This window comes from Triticum urartu, chromosome 6A (genome assembly GCF_056163025.1).
Source record: "Triticum urartu cultivar PI428250 chromosome 6A, HENAU_Tu73, whole genome shotgun sequence".
Lineage (NCBI taxonomy): Eukaryota > Viridiplantae > Streptophyta > Magnoliopsida > Poales > Poaceae > Triticum > Triticum urartu.
In genome coordinates, this window is record NC_141878.1 from 6,133,723 (window position 1) to 6,153,588 (window position 19,866).

The following is a 19,866-nucleotide window of genomic DNA, read 5'->3' on the forward strand; positions in this document are numbered from 1 at the left end:
TATATGCAATATTATGTTATTTTATACTCCCTCTGTTCATTTTTGTAAGACCGTTTAGACATTTAAGACAACATTCAAAACAGTTTAATTTCTGCTGTCTAAAACGTCTTATAAAAATGAACAGAGGGAGTATTATTTTTTGGAACTAACCTACTAATCTTGTGCCCAGTGCCAGTTTGGTTTTTTTTTATTGTTTTTGTCTTTTACAGAAAATCAATACCAAAGGAGTCAAAACGGAACAGCATTTTTAATGATTTTTCTTGGACTAGAAGACACCTAGGAACCTTTGGAAGGGTGTCAGAGGGTCACCAGTTTTCATGCTTTTAGTTTTCAGTCACCACTTGGTCTGGTATGGGAGCGACAAAAGCGGTGCATCGGCTCCTTCTGGGAGCGCTAGTTGATTTTATAGTTTAAGAATGTTGATGTAAGTTGCAGTATGCTCATATTGTTTTGTACTTCATCTGTCCCAAAATTCTTATCTTAAATTTTTCTAAATACGGATGTATCAAGTCACGTTTTAGTATTAGATACATTCATATCTAGACTAATTTAAAACAAGAATTTTGGGACGGAGGTAGTACTTGGGTTCAACTCTTATTCTCCCTCCTATCCATATATATTACTTGTTGCCCATTTAGTACAACTGTGTATTAGAGTCATACTAAATGAGCGGCAAGTAATATTGATGGCAGGTAGTAATAGAATTGAGTCCTTTTAAAAAAACGACATACGCATTTGTGCTCGGCCAAGAAAAAGGTGCATCACATGGAAGGGGCGGTCATCCTTGGGAAGTGATGGTCCATCTTGGCGAAAGGAAAACATAAGTTGGGCAGACTTGGCTGAGGAGGAGGAGAAGGGTCAGGAGGTCACCAGCCCGTTGAAGAAGAAGGAGAGTAAGAGAACCGGAAGCAACCCGAAGCAGCTTGTGTTTCCATCGGAGGGGATCACTAAGGCGAAGGTGGATGGTAAACCACAGGAGGGGAATGGGGATGGGGCGGTACCCGCCCACGGAGACGCCAAAAATGGCTCAGTGCATGTGGAGGCTCGATCACCAATCTTGTCATGCAAATCAGCAGAGGGAAGCACACCCGCAGAGGGAGGCCAGGGTGGTGGTGCAGCCCGGGTGACTTCCGAGGCCATGCAAACTGATCCCATGCAGATGCATGTGAACGGGACGAAGGAGGCCCCTTCGAGTCAACTGAAACTTGCAAACGACAGTTAGAAGCAAGGGAAGGCTACAGGCACATTCAAGCGTCTGAAGGGGAGAGACAAGAAGGAAAGGGATAGTTCGGGCAGCACATCACAGGCTGAGCCAACAACGGGGGGCAAGAGAGGTTGGGAGGATGTGGAAATGACTGGAGAGGGAGTACAGAAAAAGCTGTGCGTTGAGCGGAAGGAGGAACAGGCGACAGGGTTTTCAGAAAAAGCGGGGCTGCCGGTACAGCCCTGCGTCCCCCAATGAAGATTGTTGCATGGAACTGCCGGGGTATGGGGAACGGGCCGGCAGTTCGTGGCCTTCTGGATATCCAGAAGAAGGAGGTCCCCGACATTCTCTTCTTGTCTTAGACCAAGCTCACCGAGAAGGGTTTAGAAAAGTTCAGAATAAAACTTGGTTTGATGCATATGGTGGCGAGGGATTGTGATGGCAAGAGTGGTGGTATTGCTCTTTTTTGGCCGGCGCGGGATAGATCTGAGTCTGCGGTGGAAGGGAAGGATGCATATTGATGCTACCGTAACTGAGGAGGATGGCTTCATTTGGAGACTGACAGGGATCTATGGGGACCCGAAGAAGAAAACGGAAACATGGCGCCTGCTGCGGACCCTCCATAACCAAGTAAAGCTCTCGTGGCTGTGTATCGGAGACTTCAATGAGATTATGTTTAATTATGAAAAGGAGGGTGGTGTACCCCGTAGTCATTCATGTATGCAGCAATTTCGTGATGCTTTAGCTTTTTGTGACCTAAAAGACCTTGGTTTTGAGGGAGATGTTTTCACTTGGAGGAATAACAACTACCGAGTTGAGGGTTACATTTGTGAGCGGCTCGATCGAGCTGTGGCTACACCTGAATGGCGTGAACGGTTCCCGGGTTACAAAGTGGTAAACGGCGACCCGCGTAAGTCCGATCATAGGCCGATCTGTCTGGACCTCGTCGGGCGAACACCAGGTCAACAACAGAAGAATTTTAACGTCTTCAAACGATTTGAAGCACGCTAGCTTTTGGAGGATGAGTGCGATATCCGTGTGCATAATGCTTGGGACCTGGCCAAGGCATCTGGTAATGGGACGGTCCAAAACTGTCTGAAATCGGTCATGTCAGACCTAAGCGACTGGAGCAGGAACATTTTGGGAGACTTGGCGTAACGGATAAAGAAAATCAAGGGCGAGCTTGAGGCGTGCAGAAGGCGTGCGCTCTCCCAAGCGTTTGTGCACCAAGAGCAGGTTTTACGGTTCAAGCTTGAAAGGTTGGAGGAACAGCATGACTTGATGTTTAGACAGAGAGCTCATGTGGATTGGATGACCTATGGGGACCGAAACACAAAATTCTTCCAAGCTTATGCAAGTGAAAGGAAACGAATCAACGCAATCTCACAGTTGAAAAAGGATAATGGTGAAGTGGTACAAGGAGAAGAGGGCTTAAGGACCATGGTTGCAGACTATTTCTCATCCCTTTTTACCTCTCTGACAGGTCCCCCGGCTGGTGATTTCCTCAATAACATTAACCCGAAGGTTACAGCGCAAATGAATTCGTTTCTCATGGCTGAGTTCACGGCCGACGAGGTGAAGAAGGCTTTGGACAACATCGGTGACTTGAAAGCGCCTGGTGCAGATGGCATGCCGGCGATCTTCTATAAGAAATATTGGCAGCTAGTTGGTGACAGCGTGGTACAGGAGGTGTTACACGTGTTGCAGGGCGGCAGTGTTCCTGAGGGATGGAATGATACCCTTGTGGTACTTATCCCAAAAGTGAAGAATCCAGAACGGCTAAAAGACCTACGCCCTATTAGCCTCTGCAACATTGTGTACAAACTCGTGTCGAAGGTCATCGCCAATAGGCTCAAATGCATATTGGGGGAGATCATTTCTGACAATCAAAGTGCTTTCGTCCCGGGCAGGCTGATCTCAGATAACACGCTGTTGGCCTACGAGATGTCACACTTTCTGAAGCGTAAGAGGTCTGGAGCTACTGGTTTTGCGGCTCTAAAGCCGGACATGAGCAAAGCTTACAACCGGGTTGACTGGAATTTTCTGGAGAGAATCATGGACCGGCTAGGCTTCTGTGAGGGTTTCGTTCAGCTCATATCAAAGTGCATCAGATCCGTCTCGTACAAAATTAAGATAAACTCGTCATACACCGACACCATTGTCCCAGGCAAAGGGCTCCGGCAAGGAGACCCCATCTCCCCCTACCTTTTCCTCATTTGTGCGGAGGGCTTCTCGGCGTTGCTCCAACAGGCCGAGAGGGCTGGTAGGCTGAAAGGTATCCAGGTGGCACCGGGGGCTCCAACTGTGTCACACTTACTATTTGCAGATGATTCCCTTCTCCTCTTCGAGGCCACTGAGGATGGGGCGCCGGAGATAAACCGGATTCTGCAGGTCTACGAGGCTGGGTCGGGTCAAATGGTTAACCGGGAGAAATCTTCCATCATGTTCAGCCGGAATACAAAAGCATCGGTCAAGGGTGCGCTGATGAATATCTTGGGTCTGCAACAAGAAACAACGAACGGCAAGTATCTGGGTCTCCCACTATATGTTGGTCGGTCAGTAAAGCAATGTTTTGAATATATAAAGGACCGGCTATGGGCTAGGATCCAGGGGTGGCTGGAACGTTTCCTCTCAATGCAAGGAAAGGAAATACTAGTGAAAGCGGTGGCCCATGCGATCCCAACGTATGCTATGGGCTGCTTCGATCTGACCAAAGGACTATGCGAAGAACTGAGTAACATGATCTGCAAGTACTGGTGGTCGCAGCAGAAGGATGAGAGGAAGATGCACTGGGTGAGTTGGGAGAAGATTAAGCTACCCAAGGAGGATGGAGAACTGGCTTTAAAGACCTACACTCTTTCAACCTGGCAATGCTCTCACGACAAGCTTGGCGTCTTCTCCAAGCCCCAGACTCCCTGTGTGCCCGAGTGCTGCAAGCAAAGTACTACCCCGACGGAAACATTCTTTCTGCTGTGCCAACGACGGGTATGAGCTATACTTGGCGCAGTATTCTCAAGGGTTTGGAAATCATAAAAGAAGGGTATATCTGGCGGGTGGGTTCGGGGGAAAATATCAGGATATGGGACGACCCGTGGCTCCCTCGTGATCTGGCAAGATACCCAAGCACTGGGCAAGGGCAAAATATACTCACCAAGGTTTGCGAGTTGATCGACCCGGCGCTGAACTCATGGGACGAGGCGCTCGTGCGACAGACTTTCAACCAAGAAGATGCAGAATCTATACTTTCCGTACCAGTCTTTGATCAGCACGAAGATTTCATTGCTTGGCACTTTGATGCAAAGGGCCTTTTCTCTGTCAAATCGGCCTACAGAGTGCATGTAAGCATGGTGAATGACGAGAATCAGATGCAACATGGTGAGGGTTCATCAAACGCAGGCTGGCGGAAGGCGGTATGGAGAGCCGTTTGGAAAATCAGCTGTCCGGGGAAGGTCCACCACTTCCTTTGGCGGTTTGGGCACAACAGCCACCCCCTACACATGAACATCGCGAGACGAGGAATTGAACTAGATACACGTTGTGCGGTATGTGGACGGCTGTTTGAAGACGTAGGGCACTTTTTCTTTCGATGCAAAGGGGTCAAGCAAGTTTGGACGGCGGCTGGTCTCGACAATGTCAGACAGGAACTAATGGCAGCTTCTTCACCTTTAGAAGTATTGGAGAAGGTTTTTGGCCTGCCAAATATGACGAAGCTCAGGGTTATCTGCCTGCTGTGGAGATGGTGGAGTGAAAGGAACATGATTCGCCACGGTGAACGGAGGACTCCTCGGAAGTGTTTGCCAGCCAAATGATGATCATTACCGCGGAATGGAACGAGTTCCATGTGAGTCCACCAAAGGCGTCGTCTCTGGACCAAGGTAGATGGAAGCCGCCACCTCAGGACTGGATTATGATCAACCTGGATGCCTCTTTTCTAGCCGTTAACGGACAGGGGGGTTGGGGCTGCATAGCCAGGGACATGCTTGGGGATGTCCTGTTCGCTGCAGCGGGACATCTTGCTAACCTATCCACGGCTACACATGCTGAAGCTTTGGCCCTCATGAAAGCCATTAACTTGGCAGAAAGCTTTGGTATGGGATGGGTAATTTTCATGACGGACTGTCTCCCCCTGAAGCAAGCGATGGAAGCCAACTTGTCTGATCGAAGCAACCTCGGGTGCCTCTTCCGTGAGCCCAAGTATCTACTGCAGATGGGTTTTATTGAGTATAAGATCTTGTTCGAAGGTCGCTCGTGTAATAAGCCAGCCCATCTGTTGGCTGGCCGTGGTGGTAGCATGGGCATTGGTAGTGACCAAGTGTGGCTCACGAACCTCCCCTCTGATGTAATGTGTGCTATGGCCGACGATTTGGTCGAGCCCACTAGCTAATGGAATGCATGGTGTTCCAGCTCAAAAAAAAGGTGCATCACTTTTAGCGATCGCTTGTCTCTTTTTTTTTTTGAGGCAACATCACGAAGCTTTTATTAAGTCGTCATAATGTTTACAGGGACGGATGGTAAATTCCCGGGATGACCTAACCAAACATGGCGGCCACCACCGAGAGATAAAGCATGCTTCGCTAAGTTGTGAGCTTCAAAATTCGAGCTCCTAAACTCATGACTGAAATCACAGAAATCAAAAGCTAAAGAATGTTCAACTATCTCATGAATGACTGCTCCGTAGCTTGCCAAATTCTCCTTGTGTATGTCCTGCACCACCGTTTTGCAGTCCGACGCTGCGATCGCTTGTCTCTTATCCTTTCGCCACGTACGCATACCAACAGAGATATTTTTCTTCCGGTAGTAGTAGGTTTTTTAAGGAATTCCGGCAAAGTTCCTCACGGACTGGGCTAGTTTTCTGCGCTCAAGGCCCACGAGCTCCTCTCGAACCCTAACCCTAAGCGATACATAGGAGTCGTATCATGCAAGATGAACAGCGCCGACAGGCCTGGTATAGAATATTTTGTTATTGTAGTCTCGGACTTGTGCTCCTGTGCTACTACTAGATCGGATCACGGTGCTATTCGAATCTTGACATGGCCCATCTTCTTGTGAGACAGTTCTATCTAGGTAGGATGGTTCCGAAAAAGAGAAAAAGCAAAACCCTAACCTGCCCGACCGCGCCTTCGTCTTCGCGCCGTCGCCGCGACGAGGACCGTGTTACCTCGCCGGACGAGTGGAGGGACTGGGCGTCGTTGCCCGGCGACGTCCTATGCATCATCCTCAGCCAACTCCAGCAGACCGACGTCCTCCGCTGCACAGCGCTCACGTGCTCACCCTGGAGGCGGCTAGCCCTGAACGAGCTCCTGCTGTGGCGGAGCATCAATCTTGTTGATAGGCGGCGGGACGAACGACCTCCGGCTGGATGGAAGGCCATGGCGCATGCCGCAGTGGAGCGCAGCGCCGGCCGGTGCGAGTCATTCACCGGCCACGTCGACGTCGATGTCCTAGTCCACCTCGCTAACAGGCACATACTACTCTCCAACCTCCCCATCTCGTGGCGTTCCTTTCATGCGTCAGTTCTTGACTGCCTCTCCTAATCGGCCTGCATGCAGAGCGCCTTTGCTGAGGAACCATGTTGTCGCATACTGGCCCAACATTCATGAAGAAAATCTCATCACAAGGATGATCAAGAAGCTCCCCTTGCTGGAGCGCCTCGAGCTGGGGAGCGGCTTTTTCCAGGAAGAGCTACTTGTCGCCCTCCTCGACCACTGCCCACGCCTTGAGCTGCTCCATGCCACTCAGTGTCAGCCCACGTTCAGGGTCTACGGAAATCGCCCGCGCCTCGGTGATGAGCATATTAGCAAGAGGATAGAGAGATGCACCATCAAAGACCTGCGGCTACCCATCATACGTTTGAAGTAGTGCAATGCATGACAGAGACAGCGCTTGACCTGCTCATACAGGTGACACTGGATGCTTTTCTAGCATTCACTGGAATTCTAAATTCATGTTTCGATTGCTCAGTACTGTTCTTCGAGAAAATGATAATCTTGACGACCCGCTACTAAAATCATGCAGTTAAATTCTGAATTCAAGCTATCTGGGATGACAGAACGGAATAACAAGAGAGTTTTTCATATATATGCTGTATAGTTTTTTTTGTGTGTACTTGTCTAGATGCCCAGTGTTCTTCATCTCTTTCTGGGTTGCCTTCCGTGTGGGTGTGTGCGCCCGAGCACACGACTCAGGGTGTCAGTGTTGCATTGCCGGCCATGCCTTTTCATGTGGGTGTGTGCTAGGGGCATTTCTGGTTGGCCTTGCTTGCGTGCTTTTCTTGCCTACACGATTCGTCACGTGAAGTTCCTTCCATCCACGTCCTACATGTTGTTCTCTTAGCAATTTTGCTGAGTTTTTAATGTTTTTATATCCGGTACAGCTAAAATTGTCTCATCGAAAAAGCACACCCGGCCGACGGGTTTCTCATGATAAGACTTCTCGTGATTAAAAGTATCTACAGTCAGAATCCCCAAATGCTTCATATACATCCGAGCAGACGGCCCGGTCAGTGACCGTTCATAAAATCGCGACCCATCTGAACTCCTCAAACCAGTTCAATACGTCCCGGCTGACCGGCACCTCTCATATCGAGCACATATCTGGGACGGATATGAGAAGGTTCGAGCGCATCCGCCACATGGGGCCAACAAGCGGGACCCACATGAACACACCTGTGAACACAGCGGTCCGGTGAGGACGCACTCATGCCGTCACTCCTGCACACCTGCCGAGGTACCAACTCCGGCTATTTAAGCCGGACGGTGACCCCTCTACCCTAGCCGCGAGTATTCAAATCGAAGCCTTTGGAGAACCGAGGATCCGGGACTTGTACTTCATCGTTTTGGAAAAACAATTACACTGCTTAATTTCTGAAACTCCCTAAAACTTGGTGTACTGCTATTATTGCAGAACACCATTGTTCTACATTTATTTTGATACAGTTGTAAAAAACATGGCTCTGAGTACAATTACTACTAATTGAAACGATACATATAACTTTTACTATTGCAGGATGCCAGGATCATGTATTATACCAGCTTGTTTATTCAACAATGTTCTGAATTTCTTGAGTCGAGACTTCTCTTTCTGCTCCACACTCCCCTATAAACTTGAGGTATGCATCTCTGATTGCGTGCATTTCTGTCGCTGCATCTCTCGTCAATGCCCGGTCCCGAGGCTGTTGCTTTGAGCAGGATATGCCAAGTCTGAATACTGAAGCCAATAACTCATGGATTCTAATACTTGTAGTGTCATCATGTTGTCCTCTGTGCAGCCACATTGTCGGATCAGCTATCTCTAGGGCTCTATCCGGAAGAGCATCCTCGGCAAACTTATGCAGATCCAACGAATCCCTGAAAGTGACTTCTGTTGGGCTCCTCCCGGTAAACATCTCAAGCAACAATATGCCAAGACTATAAATGTCACTGGCTGCTGAAACCGCGGAGCCTTCTCCGTACTCTGCAATTATGCAAAGTTTCTTGGTTAGCATGTCATATTCAAGCGAAGAGTGAAATATAAAATTAGAAGAGTTTCGTTCACCTGGAGCAACATAGCCTATGGTTCCTCTAATTCGAGTTGAGCTATATGAAGTTTGCATCCCCTTGCTTGTCTTTTCTTCAAAGATCCTTGATATGCCAAAGTCTCCAACTCGTGCGCTCATGTCTTCCGCAAGAAGAATGTTGCTAGGCTTAAGATCGCAATGGATTACCAATGGTTGGCAGTAGTTGTGCAGATATTCTATTGCGTCCACAATATCTACAGCAATATCAAGCCTCTGGGAAAGGTTGAGTGTGTTGTTTCTTGTGGGCTCTTGCGATTTTTTATGAAGCCATCCATCCAAGTTACCATTGGGCATGAACTCAAAAACCAATGCCTTGAACTCTTGACCTTGGTGATTGACGCTCGAACAAGAAGTAATGATCTTAATGATACAACGGTGTCGTATCCTTCTCATGGCCTCACATTCAGCCTCAAAACTCTTGGAATACCTAGCAAATACTTTGACAGCAAATGTTCTTTCTTCAGTGTCCAAAACACACTTATAAACCACACCATAACTTCCTCTGCCAAGCAAGTTAACTTCTGAAAATCCGTTAGTTCCTCTCATTAATGCCTGATAGGGGATTCTCTCATAATGGTCATCAGCAATTGAATTGTGTGCTAATGTATTCTGGCTTGGTTTGAGCTTCTTGGAAAGTATCCAAACAATAAGAATAACTGAAAATAAGAACAAGATTGCTCCAGCTATAGCTAGGAAAATTACAAGAGACATTGGCATCTTTTTTTTTTGTTCTTGCTTAAGGGGCTTTTGGAGCATGGAGCCAAATAAAGTTGAGGTGTACCACCACACAAATTGATATTCCCAACAACCGCTAAGTAGGTGATGTTTCTAAAAACACCTTCACTTGGCACCTCACCTTGCAAATTATTGAAGGATATATCCAGTTCAGACAATCTTGTCAAATCCTGTAGAACTGATGTTATTGACCCTGACAAGTTGTTGTGTGCTAGGTACAGTTCTTGCAGGTTTCCAATACTGCCAAGGGCCTCAGGAATATTACCAGAGAAATTATTCATGGTCAGGTTCAGTGTACGGAGCCCCTTTATATTCTTCAATGACTTAGGTATGCTTCCCTCAAATGAATTACTGTCTAATAATAAGCATTCCAATACCACACAATTCTGAATACTGTCAGGTATCTTTCCAGACAACTGGTTTCCTGATAGAACTAATTCGTTAAGATTTGCTAAACTACCAACTTCATTAGGAATGGGTCCAGAAAGGGAATTGTATGACAAGTTCAAATACCAAGAAAGGCCGGGTAATTTGAAAATCTCTCTGGGTACCGAACCGTTAAGATGGTAATTGTTGGACAAATCTAGTACAAAGAGGTTTTTCAACTCCCCTAGGCTTACCGGAATTGGCCCCTCCAAGTTGCCTTCACTTGCATCAAGCTTATTCAACCGCGAAAGGTTTCCTAGCGATGATGGTATGAGCCCAGACAAGCTATTGTTGCACAAGACAAGCTCGATCAAGTTCGCTAGCTTGCCAATGCTCTCTGGAATCACTCCGTACATGCCAGTATATCCTATCGCAAGTCTTTCCAGCCCAATCAAATTACCGATATCTGCAGGGATACTCCCAGAGATCCTATTATCCATCAAGTTTAACTGCTGGAGAGTTGTTGAGAGGTTCACAATTGAACCCGGTAGTTGTCCTCCGAAAGAATTCGTGTAGAATACCAAAAAACGCAGTTGGCTGCAGTTTGCCAAAGATGCGACGAATTCCCAACCCCTGTTGTCATTCGCTTCAAGATTATTCTCACCCAAGTTGATAGATTGGAGAGCTTTGAGCCCCCCCAATGTGGGAGGCACATACCCACTAAATCTGTTGTCCACGAGGTCAAGTAATATGAGGGAAGATATGTTGGATATTGAGGAAGGGATGATTCCTGTGAAGTGATTACTACCCAAAGCAAGATATTTCAACTTGGGAAACTTGCTTGCAATGTCATCCGGAATGCTTCCGTCTAGCATATTCCCCCCTACACTAAATACTTCCAGCGATGACCAATTGTAGAGAGAATGTGGAATCATACCAGTAACGAGGTTAACTGCGACACTGAAATATATCATGCTCTGGATGCTTCCGAGGCCTGATGGGATTGAGCCCACGAGCTGGTTGGTGGTGAGATCGAGGAGTTGTAGATGGGACATATTGCCAAGTGACGCGGGGATGAGCCCTGTGAAGCTGTTCTGTCTCAGTGAGAGGTACGTGAGCTTCTCGCCGAGCTCAGCCGGGATGCGCCCGCCAAGGGTGTTGTTGTCCAGATTCATTTCGGTGATGCTAACGCAGGAGCTCAGGTTCACTGGCAATGTGCCTGAGAAGGAGTTGTCGTATAAGATGAGCTTCTGCAGGCGCCGGAGGCGGCCGAGGCTCGCTGGAATGTCCCCGTGGAAAGAGTTGGAGCTCAGATCGAGCGTCCGCAGGAACGAGAGGTTCCCGATGGCTGGGGAGAGCGTTCCAGCGAGACCGGTGCTGGACAATCTCAGTGCCACCACCCGTGCTGGCGTGCGGTGGCACGTCACGCCTTCCCAGCTGCAGAAGCCGGCGGTGCTGTTCCAGGAGGCCAGCGAGCCGCCATGGCTGAGCTGAGCTTTGAAAGCAAGCAACACGGCCTCATCGTCCGCGCTCACAGCTACGATCAGCAGGAGGGTGACAAGTGAGCATAGGAAGCTCATGGCGATGCGATGACCCCTATTGTTGTGTCCCTCTTGCCCTCTTGGTTTGGTTTCCAAGTAGCATTTGCCTGTCCCATTCCATATATATACTAGCTGAGCTTAGTTTGTCATGTGGGTGTTGCAAGTGCTGTGCTAATACTATTTCCATCGGTCGTCATCACAGCACTCAAAATCTTCACCTTGATGCAGAGTCTTCGACCATCTGTCAGCCAAGCAAAGCAAACAGGCTGTTAATTACAATGGTTCAGCAAAGACTTGATCCCTTCAAAAAGGTCGGTATGACCATAAGTCAGGTCTAATCTTCCAGTTTCGGATCTTATAATTAACCTTGGACATATTGGATCATGCAAGTCCCTGATGGACATGTTTCCGGCAGAGTCTGGGTGAAATAAAATAATGGCCGGCGCTGATGGGCATGTTGCACTTGATAAACGGAGGTGAAGAGCATGTTGCCAGCCGCGCTCGTCGCGACTGCAAGCATCTCATCTTCGCCGTGCATCAACTTGTACAAAAATAATGGTGCAAGAAAATAAACAAGCAACAGATGGATGCATGCGTTAACAACAACGCTACAAGCATCAAACTGTATGTACTCCCTCCGTAAACTAATATAAGAGCATTCAGAATATTAAAGTAGTGATCTAAACGTTTTTATATTAGTTTACAGAGGGAATAGAAAATAAAGTCTCCACCTCTCCGGACTTAATCGCTTCGAAAAGTTAGTGCGGCCATAAGTCAGTAAGTGTAACCTTCCAGCCTCTGATGGCTTATACGTAGTTTACATTGGGTCACAGGAGGCCGGCACCGTTGCAGTGTGGGATAAAATACAAAATAAGAATAATGGCTGTGTGGCCGGCCCTGATGGGCATGTTGCACTTGATAGACGAAGGAGGCTGTGAAGATCAGGCTGCCGGCCGCGCATCTCGTCATCGCCGTGCATCAACTTGTATACAAAATAATGATGTTGCATGCAAACAAAGAAGCAAGAGCTGGATGCAGAAATTAACAAGAACGCTAAAAGCATCAACCTGCAGGCCGGAGACGACGCACATAAGAAAAGTTCATGCATTTACTTGCAGAGGCTTGCTTCGGTAGACCCCCCCTCCCAACAAAACGTAGAAGGGCAGATTGGTCATACGAAAAAAAGGTATGCCCATCTCGTATTATACGGATGTAACTGGCGTACGTAGACCGCGCGCATGAAAAAAAAACAAAAAAACTGCCCGCACGATCTACCCGCCCACCCCATCTACTCGCCCGTCCACCCCGTCTACTCGGCCGCCCCATACGATCGCCGCCGCCGCGGATCACCGCCCTCCGACCCCGTCCGACGCCGCCGTCCGAGCCCGTCCGACGCCGCCGTGGCCGTCCCAACGGCGTGCGTCCAAGCACCCCGTCTACTCGCCCGCCCACCTCGTGTACTCACCCGCCACATCCGATCGCCGGCCCCGCGGATCGCCGCCCTCCCACCCCGTCCGACGCCGCCGTCCGACCCCGTCAGACACCGCCGTCGCCGTCCCAACGGCGTGCGTCGCCGCATCTCACCGTCATCATCCACCCCCCGGACGTGAAGGGCCTGACGTGCCACGCCGCCTCCGCACCACTCTCCCCACCCCCCGTCGCGGATCCTGCCAAACATCCGGCCGGTGGCTCGTCGTGCACGTCGCCGGCTGCTAGATTCAAGGTGGGGACAGCTGCCGTCGTCGAACGCCGGCGACGCCTACACCGCGGGGCAAGGTTTGTCATCTAAACCTAGCGGGCATGATGGATATAAGTTAGGGCTAGTTAAGTGATGAATCTAGAATGTAAATGGAGGCCAGACTTAATTTAAGGAACGCTTATTTATGTCATGACGACATCACACAATATGCACACACCGATGGGCAACCTCAACTATTTGTTTCACACAAGACAAAAAAGTGTTGTTTGAACCATTGCTTTAAGAAAAAATTCATGGTAGCTGCTGGGTTCATGGATTACACGTCTTTCTATTTTTTTGCAAACCAACATGAGTTTTTGTCCTTGTTGTAATCAACACTTCAAATGGTTTGCAGTTCTGTGAGTTTGGCGTGTTGACATGGACGAAGAATCCGCATTCGGGAGGGACGAGAATGGTACTGATAAGGTGACTAAGACCGATAACGATAATTTGAACGAAGATGATGACAGCAGCGACAACGATTCCGTCTCGTCATATGATATCTTACCTCCGGAGGATTTTGATAATAATGAACATGGCGCAAATAGCGAGAACGTAAGTGGCGTATATTTTGTTTTTATTTTTGAATTTGCAAAGTATGGCATGGCTAACTATATATCTTTGTGTACAAATTTACAGGAAGATATGGATGTTGACAATGTGCAACATAGTTGGCAGGAATCATTTGCAGATAACTTGAGCCAGGTTAGTTGTTAGATGTTGTACGTCGATCAATAGTATGATTTAAATGATAGTAATTGACATATATATTTTCAAATGAATGTTGTAGGAGGAGTCAGATGGTCTTGTACTTGATCACGATGAGGGAGAGATTGATATTGAGGAGGCTCAAAGGGAGCAGAAGATGCTTGAGACACATTGGAAGGTTATGGCTATGACCTTTCGGTCGCAAGGGGATGCATACATATTCTACAACAATCACGCCAGAGAGCACGGGTTTAGTATCAGGAAACAGAAGGTGAAACGAGGTGCTTCGGGAATGATACGGTACCGGCGGTTTCTTTGCTCCAGGGCAGGGAGAAGGCAGAGCAAGTTCATAACCATGGAGGGCCGCAAGCGCAGGCTTAGACCAGAGACCGTTGTGACTGCGGTGCACATATGGTGGTGAAGCTGGACAGAGAACGTGGCGTTTGGTTCGTCGCATCATTCGTGGATGATCACAACCACGCGATGGCTCGGCCCGACGAGGTTTGTTTTTTGTGGTCACACAGACGGATTGGAGATGGCCAGAGGGCGGAGATATTGGCGATGGAAGCGGCCGGGATAAGAAAGCATATTATAATGGACAACTTCATCAGCAGATACGGTTCGTACGATAAGTGCGGGCTTATCAGGAGGGACATTTACAATCTTTGTTGCAGAGAAAAAACGAAGCTCATTGCAAAGGGAGATGCAGAGACGGCAGTTGGCATTATGAGGAGCAGGAAGGAGAAGGACCCTGAGTTTTTTTTTGAGTATGTGCGTGACAAGGAAGGGCGATTGAAGAGTATGTTCTGGTGCGATGCACAGTCGCGGAGGGACTATCAGGACTACGGAGATGTGGTCGTGTTTGATAGCACGTATAAGATGAACAGATACGGTATGCCGTTCGTCCCCTTTGTCGGAGTTAACAACCACCGTTGCACCACAGTGTTTGGTTGTGCCATCATTGCTGACGAGACGGAAGGGACATACGTGTGGCTGCTGCAGACATTTATGAAGGCAAACTGTCAGGTGAAGCCAAAGTCAATAATCACAGACGGTGACGCTGCAATGATCCGGGCTATTCGGACTGTCCTTTCAGATGTTTTCCATCGTCTTTACTCCTGGCATATCGAGAAAAATATGCAAAGGCACCTGCATTACAAGTCACTGGATGAGTTCAGATCGCTCCTGTACTATGCCACCTCTCAAGCGAACTTTGAGAAGAGATGGAAAGCTTTCTATGATAAGTGGAAGACGGATAGAACCGAAGAGTGGCTTGACAGGATGTACAGGAAGAGGAGACTTTGGGCAGCTTCATATCTTTCTGATGGTTTTTTCCTTGGTATGCGAAGTAACCAGAGGAGTGAAAGCCTCAACTCCTGCCTTCACCTTCACCTGGACTACGGTATGACAATTGTTGATTTGGTGGTGCATTATGAGAATTGTATAGTTCGCCTGCGTGAGAACGAGGCGTACGATGACTGCGAGGCATTCCAGAAGGAACCACCGTCGGTTACTGAATATAAGGCCCTTGAGGAGCATGCCGCCAAAGTATTCACACCTGCTAATTTCTACATCCTGCAAGATGATTTGCATAAGATGGGTCAGCTGGAGATATTTGAGACGCTCGTGGGAATTGGGCGTCAAACATTCATGGTGACATGGAAGGATAACCACAAGTTCACGTACAATGTTGTTTATGAACCAGGTAACTCAGAACAAACTATTACATGCAGTTGTCTTAGGATGGTTCGGAAAGGGCTGCCATGCAAACACATTCTGTTTGTTCTCCATCATCTGAACTTAACTGAAATACCAAAGTGTTGTGTCATGCATCGGTTGTCCAAACATGCGAGAGATGGGTTGCCTGTGCAGCGGAAGAGTGATATGTTTGGATGGGGTTGGTCAGGGCCATTGGAGAGAGAACGGTATAGTGCAATAACCATTAAAACCGCAGAAGCTGCTCATGTTGCAGCAAATGATCCCTTCTTGTACGACGAGTTGATGAAATGTCTGGACAACATAATAGCGCAGAAAAAGATTTCAGAGGAGGAACTTGTAGGAAGTAGAAGGTATGCTATGCTGAAGAAGGAGGCAAGTCAAGCGCAACAAGTTGAGCCTGGTATTGGTGATCCTCAGAAAGTTTCGACGAAGGGTGCACCTAAGAAGGGGCGATCGAAGGGGGGCCCCGACGTTACAAAGAATGATAGGCCAAAAGATTTTACAGAGAAGAAAAGTGGTCCTTTGTGCAGTCTGTGTGGTCTCCCAGGTCATAACAAGGCTACATGCAGTAAGAACGAGAAGTGAGTTGCAACCTTTTTATTTTTGTTATGTTGCTACTTTGATTTTACCAACTATATTTGCTCATCCATTTCTCTATGTTTTGTTCAGGAACTGGGCGTAGAGACGCAGCTTGGTTTGTAGGAAGAATAAAAGTGATCGCACGAGTCATGTCTGGATAACGCTATTTTTATTCGCACGTGTGTGCCAGAAAACTTGATTTGTACTGTTACGTGATGATTTGTACTGTTATGTCTGAATAACCTATGCTATTTTTATTTGCACATGTGTGCCAGAAAACTTGATTTGTACTGTTACGTGATGATTTGTACTATTTCTATATGAAGTTTCGAAATTCTGTTTATTTATACTGTTTCAAAATTCTGTTTATTTGTACTGCCAGAAAAAAAATATGCCTACTGTTTCAAAATTCTGTTTATTTGTACTGCCAGAAAAAAAATATGCCCAACCACCGCAGCCGGGCCCATAGTGGGGAACAAATCATACACCCAAATCAAGCCCGAAAGGGGCGACTCGGGCGGCTGATAGAGCCCACTAATGGGCCCGGCAACGGGGTCCAACGGGGCTGCGGGCAGTGTGATAAGAGAGGAGTTCGAAAGAGGGGGCGGAGGCAGCTATTTAAGTCGCTCCTCGCGCCCCTCCGCTTCCGAGGTGGGACTAAACTGGCGTGAGGCAGCGCGCGGGGGAGGGGCGTCGGCCGTGGGCCGTGGGAGGGGGCGAGTGGCGCCATGCCTCTATGGGCCGAACTGGGCCGGCCGATGACAGCGCCGAAAACGGCCTCATGAGCCCTGCGGCGCGTGCACTGAGGGAGGGGAGTGTGCGTGGGCCGGGGGAGGGGCCGAGTGGCGGCGTGCTTTCATTGGGCTGAACTGGGCCGGCCCGAGACAATAGGCCTCCTGAGCCTTGCGGCGACCACGTGCAGTGTGGGGCGCGACGGGGACGCTATTTTTAGTCCCACCTCGGAAGCCGGGGGGCGCGAGGAGCGGCTTAAATAGCTGCCTCCGCCCCCTCCACCGAGCTCCCCTCTTATCACATTGCCCGCAGCCCCGTTGGACCCCGTTGCCGGGCCCATTAGTGGGCTCTATCAGCCGCTCGAGTCGCCCCCTTTGGGCTTGATTTGGGTATGATCTGTTCCCCATTATGGGCCCAGCTGCGGTGGTTGGGCATTTTTTTTCTGAATATTTTTAAAAAATATTATATTACTATTACGAAAGTGCAGAACAAATATACTCATTTAAAAAAATAACATCACCCACAATGATGCAAATAAGAGTGTCACCGACAATGATGCAAATAAAAGTGACATTGAAAAATAGATATTGTAGCAAATACCGACCACGGCACATTTTAGTTGCGGAACATGCTAAACCATGCCACATTACAATATAGAGGTGATGTCTTAATATGAAAATTGTATCAAGTACCGACAACGACACATTTATTTAGTGGAGATAATAGCCAACACCCCATCCTCCGACTCATTTCTTCTCCATGATCTTGAGGATCTTCTCTTTCACTTCTTCCTTCGTGTTGCATTCTGAAAAAAGTATTTCAGCTAGAATGCGTCCCCTTGAAGCATTAACCTCATCTTGATCGAACTCAAATGTCCAATCATCTCCGTCCCAGCTTTGAACGCATTTCACCACGAAAAGACCACAAGAGACTCTGCAAGAAACCACAAGTCAATTATTGATGGATCATACAAGTACATACTAATTCAACATTTGCAACATACCCGTCTGTTTGTGATGGCATATCATACTCCCTTATTGGCCAGGAAGATACGCCAGGATGTTTCGTTCCAATAAGAGCATTCACCTCGTTTGTATCATTAGCTATTTCTGCCCTCTGAAATAAAAATGAAAAATCCATATGAAGTACGTTTCGAATAACTATATATTGTTTTATGTATCGTTGTAAGCTTACCAGATTAGCAATCTTTGCAAGAACTCTTTTGTTGCATTTACCAGTAGAGTTTAAAACTTGAAACTCTTTTTTCTTGTTGTGCATAAGAACTGTTACCCAATGACTTTCGTCCACATGAAAAGGAAAGTATGCCTACAACAAAGTTTATTCATGTTGGTGTACACACAGATATACTACGAATGATCATACTAAACTGAAGTACCTTATCTTTGATGAAATACTCTTCAGTAACTCTAGACACCATTTTAGTTTGGTTTGTGAAATGATCCATAAAATGCCTCTTTGAGTTGTTAACCTTTCCATCACCACGAAGAATAAGCCAGTGGGACACCCAAGATGATAATATGTGACGGTCAGCACGAGGATTATGGGTCTGCATATGGTTGCAATAACTATTGATGACCTACAAAATAACATAACAGCAATACGCCTATTAGATAATTTATGTAAATGACATGTACAACTTAATAACTTAGTGCTAATACTTACACCGCCATGCAACCACTTTTTTGAAATGATGGCTTCAAGCATATCAGGTGTACATGTTTCCCCACCAATTCCCGTCATGTGCACAACAGTTTTTCTGCAAAGCTTCTCCGACTCTGCCAGTGTCCGGATATAAACCTTCGCGGCCTCTATGTGAACCTCATTAATGTAATCAGTACTAATCATAGCAGCTCTTATACCAAATAGACCTAAAATAGTAAGAAACAATGAGTTAATAAAGTGTGCATGCAAGGACAGAAGTATGTTGCAAGAATAAATTACCTAGCACTTACTTTTCTTTGCACGTTTACGTCCACCGTTCTGAAGAAAAGGTGAAAGACAATATTTTGACCGTTTCCTCTTGCGTTTCCCATCATTCTCCTTCCCATCATTCTCCTTTTCATCATTCTCCTTTTCATCATTCTCCTTTTCATCATTCTCCTTTTCATCATTCTCCTTCCCATCATTCTCCTTAGTGCCATTTTCTTTCGCATTTTTAATACGGGTGTTCAGACTATCCATACTAAATTCCTCAGATTTATCGGTGCTAGACCCGTCTGACACTTCATTCATATTCTTGGGGGTTGAAGTAATAGCTGGAAAGTCATTCGTGTCTACCGTCGCAAGAGATGGGTTGGGAGAATTACCATTATCCTCAATAACGAAGGGGTCGCCTTCATCTCCTGTACCAGGTGTGTTGTGATGCACACCTTTCTCACGCGCCAATTTATTCCCGTTCCCAGTGGTGAAGGATGCGTCCACCCTGTTGTCCATATCTTCTTTTGCGGGAGTTGATTGTACATCTGGCCAATATTTTGATGGACCATACTTCCCCACCCAGTCTTCACTATGCTCCACATACTCAATGTCATCATCAGACCCCTTGTTTGGCTTGAAGACAAGACCTTTCTTCTCCAGCTTCTCCACTACTATCTGCAATGACACATTAATTGCATTAACTACATGCATAAATTATGAATAATCCAATGTAAACTGAAGTACACATCACTCATATTACCTCAGCGCATTTTTGAGGGAGAAGTCTAATTTCTTTTTGCATATCTTTGATGCATTTCATCACCTGATCTAATGTACTATCCCTGCTCGATGAAGCCTCATCTCTATTATCTTTCTTTTTTTGGACACGATCTTCCTGCTCTAATTCTTGCTGTAATTCTTCCTCCGCCTTTCTTCCTTGTTGAGCAATTAATGTCTGCATGTACTTCTCACTTATCACGTCATCAATCTGTAACAGGTAAAATCAATTAAAATTTCTCAACATATAAATAGTAACTTAAGTGCATGTAGT

At 47.2% G+C, this 19,866-nt stretch overlaps 2 protein-coding genes and 2 pseudogenes across 2 annotated transcripts; 2 read left to right on the top strand and 2 right to left on the bottom strand.

The window, feature by feature from the left end:
* The first annotated feature begins 1,458 nt into the window (after positions 1–1,458).
* On the top strand, positions 1,459–5,588 carry LOC147963028 (uncharacterized; annotated as a pseudogene).
* Positions 5,589–8,240: 2,652 nt separating this feature from the next.
* Positions 8,241–11,440, bottom strand: LOC125513860 (receptor kinase-like protein Xa21; annotated as a pseudogene).
* A 2,077-nt stretch (positions 11,441–13,517) lies between these two features.
* On the top strand, positions 13,518–16,248 carry LOC147963029 (protein FAR1-RELATED SEQUENCE 5-like). The gene is made up of 5 exons (XM_087529446.1): positions 13,518–13,694; positions 13,779–13,844; positions 13,930–14,107; positions 14,311–16,147; positions 16,236–16,248. Exons 1-5 carry the CDS (start codon positions 13,518–13,520, stop codon positions 16,246–16,248), a joined length of 2,271 nt encoding a protein of 756 aa, XP_087385572.1.
* Positions 16,249–17,623: 1,375 nt separating this feature from the next.
* On the bottom strand, positions 17,624–19,360 carry LOC147963030 (uncharacterized). Its single transcript, XM_087531227.1, has 6 exons — positions 18,851–19,360; positions 18,561–18,766; positions 18,274–18,474; positions 18,072–18,203; positions 17,881–17,993; positions 17,624–17,810 (listed from the first exon to the last, which is right to left on the bottom strand). The coding sequence occupies exons 1-6, from the start codon at positions 19,329–19,331 to the stop codon at positions 17,624–17,626; spliced, it is 1,320 nt and encodes a 439-aa protein (XP_087387353.1). The 5' UTR covers positions 19,332–19,360.
* Between the last annotated feature and the right edge of the window lie 506 nt (positions 19,361–19,866).

Bases quoted from the DNA above. Each gene is read 5' to 3' on its own strand.
- LOC147963029 (XM_087529446.1), top strand. From the start codon at position 13,518: ATGGACGAAGAATCCGCATTCGGGAGGGACGAGAATGGTACTGATAAG. The intron at 13,695-13,778 runs GTAAGTGGCGTA...ACAAATTTACAG, and splicing joins ATGGCGCAAATAGCGAGAAC to GAAGATATGGATGTTGACAA. The intron at 13,845-13,929 runs GTTAGTTGTTAG...TGAATGTTGTAG, and splicing joins TTGCAGATAACTTGAGCCAG to GAGGAGTCAGATGGTCTTGT.
- LOC147963030 (XM_087531227.1), bottom strand. From the start codon at position 19,331: ATGGACAACAGGGTGGACGCATCCTTCACCACTGGGAACGGGAATAAA. The intron at 18,767-18,850 runs GTAAGTGCTAGG...TTACTATTTTAG, and splicing joins ACGTAAACGTGCAAAGAAAA to GTCTATTTGGTATAAGAGCT. The intron at 18,475-18,560 runs GTAAGTATTAGC...GTTATTTTGTAG, and splicing joins AAAAGTGGTTGCATGGCGGT to GTCATCAATAGTTATTGCAA.